The following is an 18,627-nucleotide window of genomic DNA, read 5'->3' on the forward strand; positions in this document are numbered from 1 at the left end:
GGAGACCAAAAAGATCTGAGGAACTGGCGGCCAGTCAGCCTCCTGTGCACCGACTACAAGATACTGGCCAAAGCACTGACGCTCCGGCTGCAGCGGCCACTCCCTCAAGTCGTGGGTCCCGACCAGGTCTGTGGTGCCCGGGGGAGATCGGCGGCCGACAACGCCATGCTGCTCAGGAATGTCGTGGCCTACTCGAACGAGAGAGGGCTTCCCCTGGTCCTAATCAGCTTGGACCAGGAGAAAGCCTTCGACAGAGTGGGCCACGAATACCTGCAGCTTGTCATGGAGAGGATGGGTCTCGCTCTTGGCCTGAGGAAGTGGGTCAAGATCATCTACAGCGGCCTAAGCAGCAGAGTCCTTGTGAACCGCCACCTGACCGAACCATTTCCGGTCAGGTCGGGGGTCTGGCAGGGTTGTCCCCTGTCGGCCCTGCTGTACGTCCTCTGCTTGGAGCCGTTCATGCAGGCGATCCGCCGGGACGTCCGGGTGACAGGTTTCCATCTCCCGGGTTCCGGCGGAGAGCAACTGAAGGCCCTGGCCTATATGGACGACGTGGCCGTGGTCTGCACGGACGCTCCGTCCGTGGCCAGGGTCGAGGAACTGCTGGACGGCTTCTGCAGGGCGACGGGGGCCGCTGTGAACAAGGCCAAGAGCGAGGTCTACCTCTCCAGGGCATGGCCTGTCGGCCGGGGCCCGCCGACCGTGTTCCCTGTGAAGCCGTCTATCAAGGTTCTGGGGATCACGATCGACGGGACCAACACGGGCACCCGGAGCTGGGAGGAGGCCATAGCGAAGGTCCAAAGGAAGATCCACGGCTGGAGCACAAGGACCTTGACGATGGCTGGTAAGGTGCTGGTCGTAAAGGCCATCCTCTTCCCGATACTCCTCTACGTAGGAATGATCTTCCCCCCAGACAAGGTCATCGCAAAATTAGTGACCCGAATTATATTCCGGTTTGTCTGGGGGAGCAAAATGGAGAGGCTGAAAAGAGTGCAGATGGTGAAGGGTACCCTGGATGGAGGCAGGGGGGTCCCGGACGTAGTGCGGCTGATAAAGGCGCAGGGGCTGGCCTATGTGGTCAAGAACATCCAGGCTGCTGGCAAGAAGGTGAGTTTCATGAACCGCTTTTATTTTGCCAGCAGCCTGAGACCATTCGGCCTCTGCGCCATGGATAACACCAGGCCGCACTCGTGGGATCCCCCGCCGTTCTACAGGGCGCTCCGAGCCTTTGCGCTCGAAGTAGGCCTCCATAAAGTCGTGCTGGCCTCCTGGGATTACAAGACCATCTGTAGCCAGATGAGATCTACCCAGGAGACCAGCCGGATAGAAGATTTCCCTCCCGAAACCTGCCGGTTTATCTGGGCTAACGCTACGCACGTTTGCCTCACGAACACGCAGAAAGATGTCTCCTGGATGGCTGTGAGTCGGTGTCTCCCCACCCGAGTGTTCATGCACAGAAGGGGCATAGCTCCTTATGACACCTGCCCCTATAAGGGTTGCCTGGGGAAGGAGACGGAGGCTCACATCTTTAGTGAGTGCCCCTCCGCCCACAGGGTCTGGCTCCTGTTTTCTCCGTTCCTCCACAGGTTTGCCGTTCCTGCGCGGGCGACCGCCCAGCAGATCCTGTACGGTCCGGCCAGGGGAATATCAACATCCACCCTGAGGTGCTGGTGGCGTGTCGTCTGCGCAGTGAAGCAGGCACTGTGGGAGGGACGGAACATCTGTCTGTTCAACAAGCAGGAGCTGGACCCGATTGTCATCGCGCGGAGGGGCATGGTGCTCGTGAGGGACTACGTCAATCTGGAAGTCCATCAGAGGGGCAAGGAGGAAGCCTATAAGAACTGGCACATACAAGATCTGGGGGAGCTCAGGATCCCATGATGGGACCCACCTCCGGGGACGGTCAGTTCCCCCTGCTGGAGCCCGAGTCCAAGATCTTTTAAAGATTTTATGGATGATTGTTTTTAAAAAAAAAAAGATTTTAAAAATGAATCTTAATTGTTTTTAAAGATTTAGTTGCTTTTAAACCACATTGTTTAGGGTTTTTTGGTTTAAGTTTTGTTATATTTTTTTTGTCAAATACATTGACCGATTTGGATTTAATTTTAAATGCATTGGACTTTTTTTGTTTGTTTTTTATTTTTACCTTTTTAATTGTTTTTTTATTTTGTTCAATGCATTTTCAGTTATTTTCAATGTATTGGACCTTTATGTTGGTGAGCAGTTTTTGCTTTTATCACGTTTGTTTTGTTGTTTTGGGCACGTTTAATTTGAAGTTAATTGTTTTATGGTTTGTTAAAATCACAGATTTTTAAAAATTTTAAGTGATTTTAAGGATTGATTTTTAAAGATTTTAATCATGAGTATTAAAAAAAATTGAATTGTTTTCTTTTATGCAAAATGTAAAATACGATACCAAATAAACAGTATTTTACTAATAAGAAATGTAGTCGGATGTTATTAATTTGGGAATCTACCTTTAAGAACAGCACATGCAGAAAGTTCCCAGTAATCCCTCAATAGGGACTCTGTTCGTGCTGGGGTAGGTTGTTTCATGCACTCTCTAGGTCTTCACTCTAATAACTCTTAATGCTGTATTTTTATTTTTATTTTATAAAATGCATTCATGATGTCGCTAATATACTTGTTCTACGGCTGTTAAAGTTGTAAGAAAGTCCATAGGTCATCGTGCGGTGTTAAGCAGATCGATTAGCATAATTATTGACTGTTTAATTGGGGAGAGAACATGTTAGATAGTTACATGTTACCTACGTTTTATTTCTTATGTAAAGAAAACTAAATAAATAAAAAAACAGCTACGATTCCAAATGTAAAGCTTTTTCTGTAGGGTTGCATGTGTAACGGGGTAGGGGTTAAAAGGCTTAATAATATAAAACGTATTCATCTTTACCATTGCTGTCCAGAGTTTGTACTTTTCAAAGTTAGACTTTCTCATGTTAGCAATTGAAGAAGGATACCATTTACTAATATTAACAATACAATTACAATGATAAGCTCGGTCCGTCCAAAAAACATTGGTCATTGTTTATGTTAGTAAACCACTTTCTAACTTAACATCCAATAACAGAAACCATCCAGAAATCCGCCCACCGGGGGAAACACTGTAAGTCCCAAAGATGAAGTTCCCTTAGTAGCCGGCAGAGGGCTCTCTTGTCATCCTGTATTGTAGATTAGGCGAAATGTGTGTAAATGTAATGGAGGTGCAGGACTGATTCTACAAATCAAATTATATGTGATTATTATATGATATCAACATGTGTAGCGACTCTCGGTCCAATACATCATAAAATGATCTACGGTGTACTTTCTACATGTAAATTCTCCCTTCAGCTCGTCTCTGTACAGTGCAAATCTGAATTAATTAAACTCAATAACTCAATAGTTATTAAATTACAATTGTGGTTTATGACCGTACAACCGAAAACATCCTTGTAGTTCATTAGTTAGAGATGAAAAAATAACACGGGTCCGATACACAACATATTGGACGATTCAATTATTAAACCATAAATATCACATTAAGCCCTAGTATATCAAAATATAATATTTCAACATTAAAGCCATAATTATTTTAATTTCGCGTTCATCATTATTCTGTAATCTAAAAAAAAGCAATAATCTCAGTGTAGCGACTCGCAGTGAGGGGAGACAGCACCTGAGATGACCTACATGTGTGACCTGCGTTTTATTACTTTAAGGGCTGTAATAGGGCTATCTGTGTCACTGCCCTGCTTGAAAAAGCATGGTGTAACAGTTTGTTACAGGAGGTAAGATCTTTGGGAAACAAATATTGAAATATTCAGTTCAGTATTCAAATGTCACACCCTGACCATTGCCAATCGAAATCTCCTTTAACAGACAAAATATATGTACAAATGGGAAGAAACCCATCTTCATGCAATGATAGTAAGTGCTCAAAAATAACTGGATGCATGTAATACTTTGTTTTATGTTTTTATTTGCAGTCTGTGCAAGTTGTTTTTTAATTGCAGTTTTATGATTTAAAAAAACGACTTGGAAAGTTTTGAGGTCAGATGGGCCATTCTCTCATCTCCTACCAATGACCCTGTGGATTGGCGCATTTTAATGGAGTGAAACATGGTCATACATATACGTTAATGCTGTGTATCTTCCTTCCTGACAGCCGAGTAACCGACAGTACCTCCAGGGCATTGGCTTTATTACCATGTGGCATAGTTAAGGATCAGTTGGTATCCACCTATTTCAAACTAACGTTTCTCTTTTTTTTTTTATCACCAACAAAAATGAAGCAAATTACACTGTTACCACCTACAGCTTGATTCTATACCCTTTGAGGAAGAATACCAATGAGATAAAGATAAATACATATTTCAAAGATCAGTTTCTTTCACCAGCACCTCGGTGTTGGCCTGGGTTCCGACCACTGCAGTGGCCAGCAGTTCATCCAGGAACTTTGGAACAAACACCACGAGACCCAGGTTGAAGGTTTCCCTGCCGGGGAAATGTACGAGACCAAGCATGAAGAGAGTGAAGATTCTCCAGCAATCCGAGAGACACCTGCAGAGGACCCCAGCCCGAGTTCCAAGCTCTTCTGCTGCGCCTGTCTGAGACGATGGATCCCACTGGTTTACAGAGAAGAGCTTTATGAAGTCCTGCGCTTAACTGGGCCTTTGGTAGGACATTGATCTTGTATAATCTGTGTGCAATGCTCAGAGCAACAAAATAATAGTGCATATATACGGCTCTTATTTTAACCCTCTATTGCATAACACGAGGGAAACAATCCAGATGTTGCAGCATGATACACATAATAAGGCTTCAGTTCTGTAGCAGAAGGCTGTAGCTCCAAGATAAGTCTAATAAACCAGTGGCAGACTATCTTTTAGTCATGATACTATTTCTTGGTGTAAGATGTGTGAGTCAGAGGTCCCTGAGGCACAATTAAAGTGAAAGTTGCTTATGGGCTTTCATAATTGTGACACCATGGGGGGTTGCCACACAGGGCTCATGTAAGAGCCAGGGCCTCAGGAAATAGGTAGACAAATCCAAAAGAACAGTCACAGTCCATAAGCCAAAAGTTCATTACCAGGTAGCTCGCTCTCTCGCTCTCTCTCTCACTCACTCACTCACTCACACACTCACACACACACACACACACACACACACACACACACACACACACACACACACACACACAATCCTTTGTTTTTTTCTGTGTTCTCTCTTCCCCCTTCCAGCTTTTATTGAGGAATTCAGCCAATCAGGGGCATCCTGTGGGTCAGGTGCTTCCCTAGCATAAATCGGGGAGGATGGGATACCAAGCACTATGTTACACTATTATCTCCAGATTTGAGCTCTTATGGGGGCGTGCAAATATTCACATCAGTTAAGGGCACATAAATTCTGTTTAATCTGTTTTGCTGATCAATAACACGCAAAGCTATCAATTTCACTTAAGGTCTGGTCTTTAGTATTTTTTATTAATGATTAATGAAAAGCTCCTCAAACACTCTGTTCATGTTTAATTGTGCCTCGTATACACACTCACTGTAAAAGCCAGAGAATACAAATGCAAATATGACAAAGTATCATTGTAAGAAATAATTAAAATGGTCTTCAGTTTGACACATGCATATTACATTAAAAACAGAATTACTGAAAAAAGGTTTTAATGGAATTCAGATGCCAATGGTTATATTTTCTTGTCTTTATCTACAGGTGGTGTCTCAGATATTGAATTACTTCCTGAGTTTCGTCACCAGTATATTTTGTGGTCACCTGGGGAATGCCGAACTGGGTGGCTTTGCTCTTGCATCAGCAGTAAGTGTGTGATAAAGAGCCAGAGGGAGCTTGATTGTGGTGATTGTGTGAGTGGGGGGGCTCTGTTCTGAGGCCTGTAGGGTATACATGTGAAAATGTAATGGCTTTGCCACCCAATCTTTCTTATTACACAGGGTTGCAGCATACTTGGAAAGGTCATTGTGCACTTATCCGTAATTAGAAATAATATTCTCTCATGACTTCACACTTTATTTCCACATAGGGTTTTGGCAAGCTACATTGTGACTTCACACGTGGGGCTGTGCAAAATCAAGTAACATGCATACCGTGTTCAGCACCTGCTTCTGGCTTGAATACCCGCAGCTCCTGAAACCTGGAGTAGATTAGAAGAGACAAATGGAGTGGGGAAGGGTGGGGAATGCCAAACTGGGTGGCTTTGCTCTTGCATCAGCAGTAAGTGTGTTTTGGACATGGAGGCCCAGATCACGTGTTAAAGAACCAGAAGGGACTTGATTGTGCTCACCCAGTCTATTACAAATGAAGGAGGATAAATGATATGCATTGAAAATAAGCAGTACAGTGAGACGAGGAGATTTTAATAGAAATGAATAGCCCAGAGGGAAGAGCTTGAAGCTGCCTTCACAGTGGTGTTTTTCCTTTCAGGTGATCAACGTCACTACGGCTGCAACAGGATTTGGGTTGGGCTTAGCATGCGACACATTAGTATCTCAGGTACGTTTTTTGTGGTTTGCAAATTTTGTTCTTTGCCTGCGGGCGGCACGGCGGTGCAGAGGTTAGCATTGCTGCCTCACAGCTTCGAGTCTGGCCTCGGGTGTCTACCTGTGTGGAGTGTGCCTGCTCTCCCCAGGGTCATTTGGGTTTTCTCCAGGTGCCCCAGTGTTGCCCACATCCCAAAGACAAGCTGCTGAGGTTGATTGGCTCCACCATATTGCCCTGTAGTCGTGTGAGTGCGATGTATGTGTGTCTGATGCCCTGTCATGAATGAGCATCCCATCCAGGATGGCCTGCTGGGTTCAGCTCTGGTTTACTATCACCTGTACTAGTATAAGTGGTTTGTCACAAATGGATGAATGGTAATTGGAGAATGTCGTGACAAACCTGACAGACGCATCTGCTTGTGCTCAACATGGTGTGTTATGCTGACACACCCTAAATCCTTCTTCCATTCCCTTTCCCTCACAGACATTTGGGGGCAAGAACCTGAAGCGAGTGGGAGAGATTCTGCAGAGGAGTATTCTCATCCTGATGCTGTTCTGCCTGCCTTGCTGGGCAATTCTCATCAACACAGAGACCATCTTACTGGCTCTGCATCAGGACCCCGAAGTGGCCAGGTGAGACTAACAACAGTAATAATTATCATCATAATAATCCTCATCATCATTGTGGGTAGGGTTGGGTTGCCCTGTTTAAAGGAAACAAACAAGGCTAGGAATTATAATTCCCCAAATAGTGGAGTCTTTTCCTTACATTTGGGATTATTATCATTGTTCATCTGACCAAACAGATCAAGAAATGATTAGGTATATAGTACAATCAGGGAGCTGGTTCTATAGCTATGAGCCCATGTGTTGCAATTCTCTGTAGATAATGCTATGTTGGTGGACTTGGGATTAGCTTTTCTTCTTAGTGAGTCTAAAGACTGATTGCTTTGCATCACATAAAATATTAAATAAATGATTTTTTTTCTTGCTAGCAACTCAGAATTAAAGACTATAATCTTAGACTGCAGCTCTGGATAAGATATTGCTAATTGTCTTGTTTTTCCTCCATTGTGAGCCAAGCCAGGTGAATAGGTCAGTTAAGTGCCATTCAGTTGTGCACAACTGTTTGTTAATAACTTTTGTTTATATGCACAATCAGTGTATGATGTTAAATGAGACAATTTTTTAGAAGTAAGGATGATTGTTTCTGTGTTTCAGCATATCTCAGCTTTATGTGGTTGCATTTTTGCCTGCTGTTCCTGTGAGTATATTTATACAAACATGAAGGAACTTCTCTGTGTATTGAGTCCAATTTGTTTGACTTTTTTAGGGTTGCTTATTTTAAATTAGTCAGGTGGGGGTGAGGGGCATTATTGTGCAGTGCAGCCAGCTCTAGATCCCCCACTCATTGCACCCACCCAATGCAGCCAACGCTCTGCCAACTGTGGCCACTGAACTGATGTGCATCAGACAAGAACAATCTTTATTTTCAGAACATGGAAAACAGAAAAACCTGGGTTTCCACTATGACTAGGAAACACTGCACAGAGCTTTGATCCAATCCCTGAGCTGCATATAGGCATCTATAGACCACAGCTTATGTCACCAGTAAAGCAGTGATGTCATTGTCAGGGTGTCAGACATGCTTGTCATGAGAGTTTCATCTGCCCTGTTATTCTTGCCATCTCTTGAAACCATGACTTGGTATTTTCTCTCACTATAGGCCATGTTTCTTCATTACCTACAAACGTCTTATCTACAGAACCAGGTATACTGTGTGTGTCTGTGTGTGTCTGTGTGTGCATGGGTGTGCGATTGGTGTCTCTCATGCTGATCTGGTTTGACTGGTTGTAATGTATTATGTATGTATTATAGAGTAGAATGGAAAAATACTTCAATGATTACATTCATGCTTTATTTCCTAGGGTATAATTTGGCCTCAGCTATATGCTGCTGCAGCTGCAAATATCATAAATCTGGCAACAAACTACTTCTTGTTGATTGAGTTGCAACTTGGAGTAAAGTAAGCATTTCTATTAATATTTTTCTGCCTTATTATCGATTTAAATTTTCTTCTGATGTTTGATGTTTATAAAGCATGATTGTGAATACCAATCTGTTATCTTCCCCATGTTTTTAGAGGGTCTGCAGCAGCCAACTCCATAGCTCAAATCTCCATCTGTATACTTTTGTATGCCTTCATCCGATGGAAGAAACTGCATGTAGAGACCTGGGGAGGTCAGTGAAAGAAGTGCCGTAGTGATGACACAGTCCCTGCTTTACCTTAGAGGCTGTCTTGTATTTTCTAATGCTTGCCTATGCCTGCAGTGTGATAGTGCAAACTGAAGCAGCAGGCAAGATGGTTACTGAGAGCAGGAATGTCCCTCGCCCAACTTGAAAACTGTGGTGTTACATCATTAGGAGACATTTTAGAAAAGAAATTGAAGCAAGTCAGCCACCTAAAATAACACCCTATAGATCCCAAATCCCAATCTGAAATCTACTATGAAGGGGCTGAAAGGCAAATGGGATAAAATGCATAAGTGTTACATTTTTTAGGGACAAACCTGAGCTATACTGACATTACAGGAAACCTTCAAAAGTGCCAAGAAGGCTACAACTCAGCCCAAGGCTCTATACATCATTTTCTGCTCTAGTATATGATCCTCGGGTCACACTGGCAGCACATTAAAAGTTCACTTTTAATACTAGTCTTATTGTCAATGATTAATAGAACAGACTCCCAGAACCCTGAAGCCACATTGGGATCCCCCAGATCCTTGTAATTGGTGCTTTTTTTGTGTCCTGACTCTGCTCCTTGGTGGCATCAGTGTCAGGGTTTATATTTCAAATGATTTCAGAACGTATTCTAAGAATATTCTCCCCCTACAGGCTGGTCTACAGCATCCCTGCAGGAGTGGGGGGCCTTCATGCAGCTGGCCATTCCCAGCACCCTCATGACGTGCTTCGAGTGGTGGATTTTCGAGATCGGGAACATCCTAGCAGGTCGGGATCTGTTAACCTAATATGGCAGCATGGTTATGTGGTCCTTTTCTTGCTGTCTCCCTTGAAGAATGGTTCTACTGTTTAAGTACAGACACCTCATATCAGCACTTTGTTTGCTTTCCTTTGCTTTGTTGACTGTTGCTGTTGGCCTGCAGGTATGCTGGGGCAGATAGACCTTGGGGCCCAACATGTGATCATGGAGCTGGGATCAATTGCTTATATGGTAAAAGCATAATGATTAACTATGTATAACTAAACACTAACTGATTAATTTCACTGGGAAGATGTTTGAGGCTATGTTTTATTTGCTTCTACAGTGTATGCAGCGGGTCATTTAATTGGTTATATATTTCCAAAGATATGTATGCAGCGGAATTTATTCATCTGACAATTAAATTACATAAATTAATGTTATAACCAAGTTATATTGCGTGTAGGTTGTTTTGCCAATTACTGTTACCAGATGTAAGGCTCTATAGCACGCGACCAGTCATCTCTAACCCTGATCCTGCAGCGGCACGGTGTCACAGGTTTTATAGATGTAAGTCATCAGTGGATAAAGACCTTTGTCAGTGTTAATAAACCAATTTAATAATTAGCAATATTGGACAGAAGCAGTTGTGAACAACAGGACAGAAAATCCAGTAGAAAATGTGTCGCATGGTAGCTGGAAACCCTGCTACCAGACATAATAGTGATAAATTAAGTTACCATAGTTGTAAGAGGATTTTCCTCAGCATAATTTTCACCTGACATTTGTTCAAAACTTGACTAATGAGTAGTGATGTAAAGTGGAGCATGTTACCCTACTCCTGTGTTGTGCTGAGCAGATCCCCGCAGGAATTCAAGCAGCGGCCTGCGTGCGTGTGGGGAACGCGCTGGGGGCCGGCCAGACTGCCAAGGCGCTCTTGTCCAGCAAGGTTACCCTCATCTTTGCAGGTCAGTCTGGGAGGCTTGCCCTCTGATTCTCTCAAGTTGCTGTAATGGTCTTTTGATGGATCTGTGCATTTCATCACGGGGGGTACGGTGAGCACTGTGCAGATCTGTTCTGAACTGAGGATGTTGCCGATAATTAAAGACGTAATTCAGGGTGGGTGGCTGTTAAGGAACACAAGAAATAGAGGAAAGAGAAAGGAAGTAAAATAAAGTTGAAAATTAGACGCAGGCAAACAGGGGACACTTTTTAAACACATGAATTTCCCTCCACAATGAAGTGGAGTATCAATTTGAATTCCATATTTTTCTCTCTCTAGGTTGTCTGTCTGGGGTTTTGGCCATCATACTGGGATCCACAAAGAATGTGATTGGCTACATCTTCACCTCTGATGAGTGAGTGTGGTCAACAAGGCTGTGAGAATTCAGGAAAGCAATGAAATGTAAATCCAGATTACAATGTGATTAAAGGCTTGGGTGTGTCACCCTGTCCACACCAGTGTCTCCTCAAGAAGCATTCGTTCAAACTATGAAGGAAAGAAACAGAGAGGGAAACTTGCCATGAGGTGACTTTTGTCTTGTTGGATTTTGTTCCTCAGAGAGATTGTGCAGACGGTTTCACATGTCATGAACGTTTACCTTCCACTGCAGGTTTGCGATGCACTTGTGGTAAGTCTTGAAGGGGGCTGGGCTAATCTATTTGCCTGAAGTCTCTCCTTACACATTATTATCAAAATGTGTGGTACTAATAAATGTGTGTATTTTAAAGTAATCCATCCTCCAAATGATCTCCAAATCAAGTGTGCTTAGGAGAATTAATTAATTTGTACATTGGAGAGATTTACTTGATTTAGTTGTTGATTGAACTTAATTGATTAAAAACAAATTGCAGTCCAGCCTGAGTATGAATGCACTCTCTCTATCTGTGCTGGACAATGTGCACTGTTATTTTGTTCAATGTCCCAATGTTTTTCAATGTCCCATTGTAATGTATTTCAAATGCTTCAGCCTTGAACACGCCTGAAGTGTTGAGAGAGCCGGTAATAATGGCGTCTGCACATCAGTGTGTACGTTTTCATGAAATCGCTTTTTGACAGCTTTGACAATGAGCGCTGTGATGGTAAAGCTGTGCTGTTTTCTCTCTCTCTCTCCCCAGTGTGTCTCTTCAGGCATCTTCCTGGGAGCGGGAAAGCAGAAGATTCCAGCAGTTGCTAATCTTATTACGTACTACTCCATCGGTCTCCCTGTTGGGATCTCTTTAATGTTTGCAGCAAAGCTAGGAGTCATTGGTATGATTTCTTATGGAACAATTGTAAAAGATTAAACCCATAGACGTTTTATTCATCAATAATACAAACAAAAATCTAAAATTATTATTGAAATGATGACCCACCCACACACTTTCGAGTTGATTTTTTTATTTATTTTTATTGCTGTCTAACCCCAATCAGTGCTTGCTCATTTCTCATAATGAGGCCTTTGCAATTTCATTCCAAATGAGCACTTGGCTACTGAGCTGAACTACCCTATTGGAACAAATAATTAGCAAAATGGAAGCTTTTTAAATTGCTCCTAAGAAGTTACAGTGTGGTTGCTTGGTTATGATAGTTTACAGGTAAGGTAACATCTTCAATGGTTTATACTAATTAAAAACCTCTCGCCATTCAGCAGTTCAATTAAGGGTTGAGTTAAGTAATTAAGAATGCAGTGGGAGTGAAACCACAAGTTTCAGAGGCTTTGTGATCAGGATTGGTATTCGCATTGGTCAAGATCCATTTTAAACTTTACACTGCATTCTCCACGCTTGGTTCCTGAGGCCAAGGGTCCTTGAGGTTTTCACTGTCTCTTTTAAATCAATTGGTGCTTTTACAATGTCATTTCTGATCCGGATCAAAGGCATCGGTACATTTGATCAGGATCAGTGGTGTCGTGTCTACACTCCCATTTGATCAGGATCAATTGTCTGCAGCCCCAGGGTTTCTTCACATGTGCACCAGCATGTCAGTCCAAACTTATTTATCTGTATACAGTCATCCCCTGAAGTTCTGTCGTAATTGGTTCTGAGAATGTTGTTATATTGTTTGTAATATTATACATTTTAATAATTCCAACATTTAAGGTCTGTATTTTATAATATGAATCACATATCATTGTATGAAATATTACAGTGCCTTTTACAGTATTTTGCATTTTACTTCCACTATTACATCGTATTCCGTTGTTTCAAGTTCAATACGCAGTTCCAGCTGGGAAATTAAGTTTACACATGAGTTTTCGACTAAAAATTATGCATGCGCAGCATTCCGTAGAAATCTAAGACACGGAACCAGAAATGGGGCTGGAAATTATGGATTATGTCAAAGCTAAAATGTCCCTATTTGAAGCCATTGTGAAAATTCAGGAGTAAACGGTTCAAATTACCGTAAAAAAAATGTATTTGGAGAACAGAGAGATGATTTTGACTGACTGTTGAGTGCAATGTTGCCAACTTAATCTCGGAACGACGTAAAATGAGACAACATTGAAGGACCGCCAAGATCAAATGCCACCAATACCATACCTGTTGGCTGCTTTTGACTTGTGTAGGGGTTTCACATTACATTACATTATTTGTCATTTAGCAGACACTTTTATCCAGGGCGACTTACATTTGTACCTGAGCATTTTACTGGAGCAATCTAAATGAAGTACCTTGCTCAAGGGTACAACAGCACTGCCCCACCCAGGATTTGAACCCAGAGCCCTAACTACTAATCCACAGTGCTACATCACAGGTAGTTATGTGAAAAATTCACTCATGTATTGAAGTTCATGTACCAGGTGTTTGATCAAATACAGAGTTGTAAAACATTATTTCCTTCCCTACTCTCCATTTCACCTTGAGCATGCAAACAAATTTCAAAGCACCCTTCCCAGTAAACTCTGCAAGGTTAACTCACTGCCCTTTCCCCCTAGGCCTGTGGCTGGGTTTGCTGATTTGTGTGTGCCTGCAGGCCACCGCCTTCATCACAGTCATCATGAAACTGAACTGGAAGCAGGTGACCAAGGAGGCAAGTCCTGTCCACTCCTCTGTATCAGCCTCCCAGAACCAGCTGAGTGCTGCGCTCACAGGAACCTATCCATGTAGAAACATTATAACGTTGTAGAAACGTTCCCCCTTGCTAATCAGACACTGACCTAAACTGTGTTTAAAATGAACACATGAATAAATAACATTATGAAATCAATCTCCTTGTCTTGAGGAAAAACCTCCCAGTACCAGCCCATGCCTTGTATTTTGAAGTGGTGTCTTTGTCGATGTGCAGGCCCTGACTCGAGCCAAGAGGAAAGTGCATGTGGTACGCGTGGGGATGAAGCCCCCTATTGGAGAGACTGTGCAAGACACCCTGTCCATCCCGGGCCCTGGACAGCAGCCCGCAGAGCAGAGCGGAGAGGTGAGGAACTCAACCAGGATGTCCTGGACAATCTTATACTTACCTGAGTATTCCATATGAAGTGTGAAACTGAGTTAAGATGGGGGAATCCATGGTGTAGCAAACATTTACACTCCCTGTCTTAACTCAATCAACAGGAATATTACGGTCGTATAACATGTTTCAAATGAAGGGTGTGAATAATTTCAGCCACAACTGTAAGAGGAATGTAAGAGGAATTTTCCCTGTGTATGATTTCTAGCCAATTTGTATAATATTTTAACTGAAACTCGTATATCCTCAATGTAATTATTTTCTGAGGGGAGTTGTATCAAGTCACAGGTGTGCAATTATTTATTTGTGACAGAATTTGTGCAACTAATATAATTTGATATTCTTTACCTTCTTTGTTTTTGTTCTTCTTTGTTCTCTTATAACTTTATATGTTCCCTCTCAACCAATCATATTAAAACACCTCTATACCATGAGTTCAGCATATGATCATATTTTATGGAACCATGGTCTCCCACACTAGTGAAACTTGTCTGCAAGACATCCCTAAAAGTGGGCCCCTGCTATTTGGCTAGGGTCCACATGTTGAGCATGAACTTGATGCCTTCCAGCTGTACTTGGGTCCATGTCATAAATTATTAAGCTGTGGCCTTGCAGGACGTCACGCTCACAGGCAGAAAACATTTCTGAGGGAGAGAAATATACTGCAACCCAGAATATCTTACAGTAGTATAGAGTTTTAACACCTCGTGTCTATGTTTGCAACTTTACTAAAAAATACAATTGCATCAATATCCAGAGTCTGTAGCTGGATTATTTAAATGCTACAATACGCTTATCTTTAACATTGACCTGTGATTGTGCACTGAAAGTCACTGTGCCTGAACCTGCTGCTCACATCCTCTCATACCAGTGAGATTAGGAGATGGAAGTCTGCACTTCGCTGGCCTGATGACAGGTCTGGGAGGATAAGGCAATAACAAACCGCATGGATCAATCCTGTGGCGAAAAGCGTCTGATGTTGGAAAGATATAACCGTGCTTAACCTCACAGACCCTAAATTGCTGTTGCACGTCCTCTGTTTTCTGCACAGTTGACTCGGGCCTGCTTGATGTGCAGTGCTGTGGGGAACCCTGACCTCTCCTCTCCTCTCTGTGTTCCCAGATGCAGCTGAACGGCAGGAGACACTGTGCGTACGCTGCCATCAGAACGGAGGAGACGGGGGAGCTGGCCCTGGTGGTTCGGGGGACAGAGGCCTGTGGTGGGGACGGGGCTTGGGAGGACGTCCCCGTGGGGGTGCTCTCCATCTCCCAGCTGGTGCTGCGTCGGGGGCTGGTAGTTCTGGCCGCAGTGTGCTTCCTGGCAGTCGGCATCATCATGCACTTGGCCTTTCCTGCGGAGGCTTTGGCTCTGGCCTGGGGCAACTCCACCACAGCACAGGAGTTGGGCAGCTCCACCACAGCACAGGAGTGGAGCAACTTCACCACAGCACAGGAGTGGGGCAACTTCACGGCACCACCATGGGCCAATTTTACCACCCCCTCCTGAGCTGTTGAGGGTCGGAGGCTTTAGAGGTCCTGGGTACAACTGTCTACCTTTCCCCCTGGCTGTCAGAATGATACAAACTCTTCCTCACCACACTGATAGACCTGTCACACACACACACACAAGCACAGAGTGTCTTCCTGGTTGACTTCCTCCTCCTCTCCCTTGTGACTACTGCATACCCAGTCACTGCATACTGTCCTTATTGCTTACTCTGAGGTCATAAGTCAAGAAGTCTGGCTTGCTGTTCCAGGTGACCCTGGGGCTCAGTGGTGGTATCTATTGGCAGGGCCGCTGGTGATGAATACAGTTCTAACCATGGGTGTTGTGTGCATCCTTCTCGGCACTCCTTAAACCAAAGTGCTTTTTCTCTCCTGTCTTTTAGGCAACATGAAGGCTCTGACGCTTTTTTATTTGGGTTCGGCCCAGGTCTTGGGGTCGATGTACAGAGAGGGCAGATTGGCCCCTTCTATGAAGAAGAGTATCCTCTCCCTTCTTCACAAGAAGGGAGACCAAAAAGATCTGAGGAACTGGCGGCCAGTCAGCCTCCTGTGCACCGACTACAAGATACTGGCCAAAGCACTGACGCTCCGGCTGCAGCGGCCACTCCCTCAAGTCGTGGGTCCCGACCAGGTCTGTGGTGCCCGGGGGAGATCGGCGGCCGACAACGCCATGCTGCTCAGGGATGTCGTGGCCTACTCGAACGAGAGAGGGCTTCCCCTGGTCCTAATCAGCTTGGACCAGGAGAAAGCCTTCGACAGAGTGGGCCACGAATACCTGCAGCTTGTCATGGAGAGGATGGGTCTCGCTCTTGGCCTGAGGAAGTGGGTCAAGATCATCTACAGCGGCCTAAGCAGCAGAGTCCTTGTGAACCGCCACCTGACCGAACCATTTCCGGTCAGGTCGGGGGTCTGGCAGGGTTGTCCCCTGTCGGCCCTGCTGTACGTCCTCTGCTTGGAGCCGTTCATGCAGGCGATCCGCCGGGACGTCCGGGTGACAGGTTTCCATCTCCCGGGTTCCGGCGGAGAGCAACTGAAGGCCCTGGCCTATATGGACGACGTGGCCGTGGTCTGCACGGACGCTCCGTCCGTGGCCAGGGTCGAGGAACTGCTGGACGGCTTCTGCAGGGCGACGGGGGCCGCTGTGAACAAGGCCAAGAGCGAGGTCTACCTCTCCAGGGCATGGCCTGTCGGCCGGGGCCCGCCGACCGTGTTCCCTGTGAAGCCGTCTATCAAGGTTCTGGGGATCACGATCGACGGGACCAACACGGGCACCCGGAGCTGGGAGGAGGCCATAGCGAAGGTCCAAAGGAAGATCCACGGCTGGAGCACAAGGACCTTGACGATGGCTGGTAAGGTGCTGGTCGTAAAGGCCATCCTCTTCCCGATACTCCTCTACGTAGGAATGATCTTCCCCCCAGACAAGGTCATCGCAAAATTAGTGACCCGAATTATATTCCGGTTTGTCTGGGGGAGCAAAATGGAGAGGCTGAAAAGAGTGCAGATGGTGAAGGGTACCCTGGATGGAGGCAGGGGGGTCCCGGACGTTGTGCGGCTGATAAAGGCGCAGGGGCTGGCCTATGTGGTCAAGAACATCCAGGCTGCTGGCAAGAAGGTGAGTTTCATGAACCGCTTTTATTTTGCCAGCAGCCTGAGACCATTCGGCCTCTGCGCCATGGATAACACCAGGTCGCACTCGTGGGATCCCCCGCCGTTCTACAGGGCGCTCCGAGCCTTTGCGCTCGAAGTAGGCCTCCATAAAGTCGTGCTGGCCTCCTGGGATTACAAGACCATCTGTAGCCAGATGAGATCTACCCAGGAGACCAGCCGGATAGAAGATTTCCCTCCCGAAACCTGCCGGTTTATCTGGGCTAACGCTACGCACGTTTGCCTCACGAACACGCAGAAAGATGTCTCCTGGATGGCTGTGAGTCGGTGTCTCCCCACCCGAGTGTTCATGCACAGAAGGGGCATAGCTCCTTATGACACCTGCCCCTATAAGGGTTGCCTGGGGAAGGAGAAGGAGGCTCACATCTTTAGAGATTGCCCCTCCGCCTACAGGGTCTGGCTCCTGTTTTCTCCGTTCCTCCACAGGTTTGCCGTTCCTGCGCGGGCAACCGTCCGGCAGATCTGGTACGGTCCTGCCAGGGGATTAACATCTTCCACCCTGAGGTGCTGGTGGCGTGTCGTCTGCGCAGTGAAGCAGGCCCTGTGGGAGGGATGGAATATCTGTCTATTCAATAAGCAGGAGCTGGACCCGATTGTCATCGCGCGGAGGGGCATGGTGCTCGTGAGGGACTACGTCAATCTGGAGGTCCATCAGAGGGGCAAGGAGGAAGCCTATAAGAACTGGCACATACAAGATCTGGGGGAGCTCAGGATCCCATGATGGGACCCACCTCCGGGGACGGTCAGTTCCCCCTGCTGGAGCCCGAGTCCAAGATCTTTTAAAGATTTTATGGATGATTGTTTTTAAAAAGAAAAAGATTTTAAAAATGAATCTTAATTGTTTTTAAAGATTTAGTTGCTTTTAAACCACATTGTTTAGGGTTTTTTGGTTTAAGTTTTGTTATATTTTTTGGCAAATACATTGACCGATTTGGATTTAATTTTAAATGCATTGGACTTTTTTTGTTTGTTTTTTATTTTTACCTTTTTAATTGTTTTTTTATTTTGTTCAATGCATTTTCAGTTATTTTCAATGTATTGGACCTTTATGTTGGTGAGCAGTTTTTGCTTTTATCACGTTTGTTTTGTTGTTTTGGGCACGTTTAATTTGAAGTTAATTGTTTTGTGGTTTGTTAAAATCACAGATTTTTAAAAATTTTAAGTGATTTTAAGGATTGATTTTTAAAGATTTTAATCATGAGTATTAAAAAAAATTGAATTGTTTTCTTTTATGCAAAATGTAAAATACGATACCAAATAAACAGTATTTTACTAATAAGAAATGTAGTCGGATGTTATTAATTTGGGAATCTACCTTTAAGAACAGCACATGCAGAAAGTTCCCAGTAATCCCTCAATAGGGACTCTGTTCGTGCTGGGGTAGGTTGTTTCATGCACTCTCTAGGTCTTCACTCTAATAACTCTTAATGCTGTATTTTTATTTTTATTTTATAAAATGCATTCATGATGTCGCTAATATACTTGTTCTACGGCTGTTAAAGTTGTAAGAAAGTCCATAGGTCATCGTGCGGTGTTAAGCAGATC

General features: G+C 44.5%; 1 protein-coding gene across 1 annotated transcript; it reads left to right on the forward strand.

Annotated features, from left to right (window-relative positions):
- The first annotated feature begins 4,402 nt into the window (after positions 1 to 4,402).
- On the forward strand, positions 4,403 to 15,418 carry LOC136718530 (multidrug and toxin extrusion protein 1). Its single transcript, XM_066696282.1, has 17 exons — positions 4,403 to 4,676; positions 5,722 to 5,823; positions 6,448 to 6,516; positions 6,988 to 7,136; positions 7,725 to 7,767; positions 8,230 to 8,274; positions 8,432 to 8,529; positions 8,647 to 8,744; positions 9,399 to 9,512; positions 9,668 to 9,735; positions 10,343 to 10,451; positions 10,766 to 10,841; positions 11,045 to 11,114; positions 11,602 to 11,734; positions 13,401 to 13,495; positions 13,751 to 13,879; positions 15,035 to 15,418. The coding sequence occupies exons 1-17, from the start codon at positions 4,506 to 4,508 to the stop codon at positions 15,416 to 15,418; spliced, it is 1,953 nt and encodes a 650-aa protein (XP_066552379.1). The 5' UTR covers positions 4,403 to 4,505.
- Positions 15,419 to 18,627: the final 3,209 nt, after the last annotated feature.

This window comes from Amia ocellicauda, chromosome 22 (genome assembly GCF_036373705.1).
Source record: "Amia ocellicauda isolate fAmiCal2 chromosome 22, fAmiCal2.hap1, whole genome shotgun sequence".
Classification (NCBI taxonomy): domain Eukaryota; kingdom Metazoa; phylum Chordata; class Actinopteri; order Amiiformes; family Amiidae; genus Amia; species Amia ocellicauda.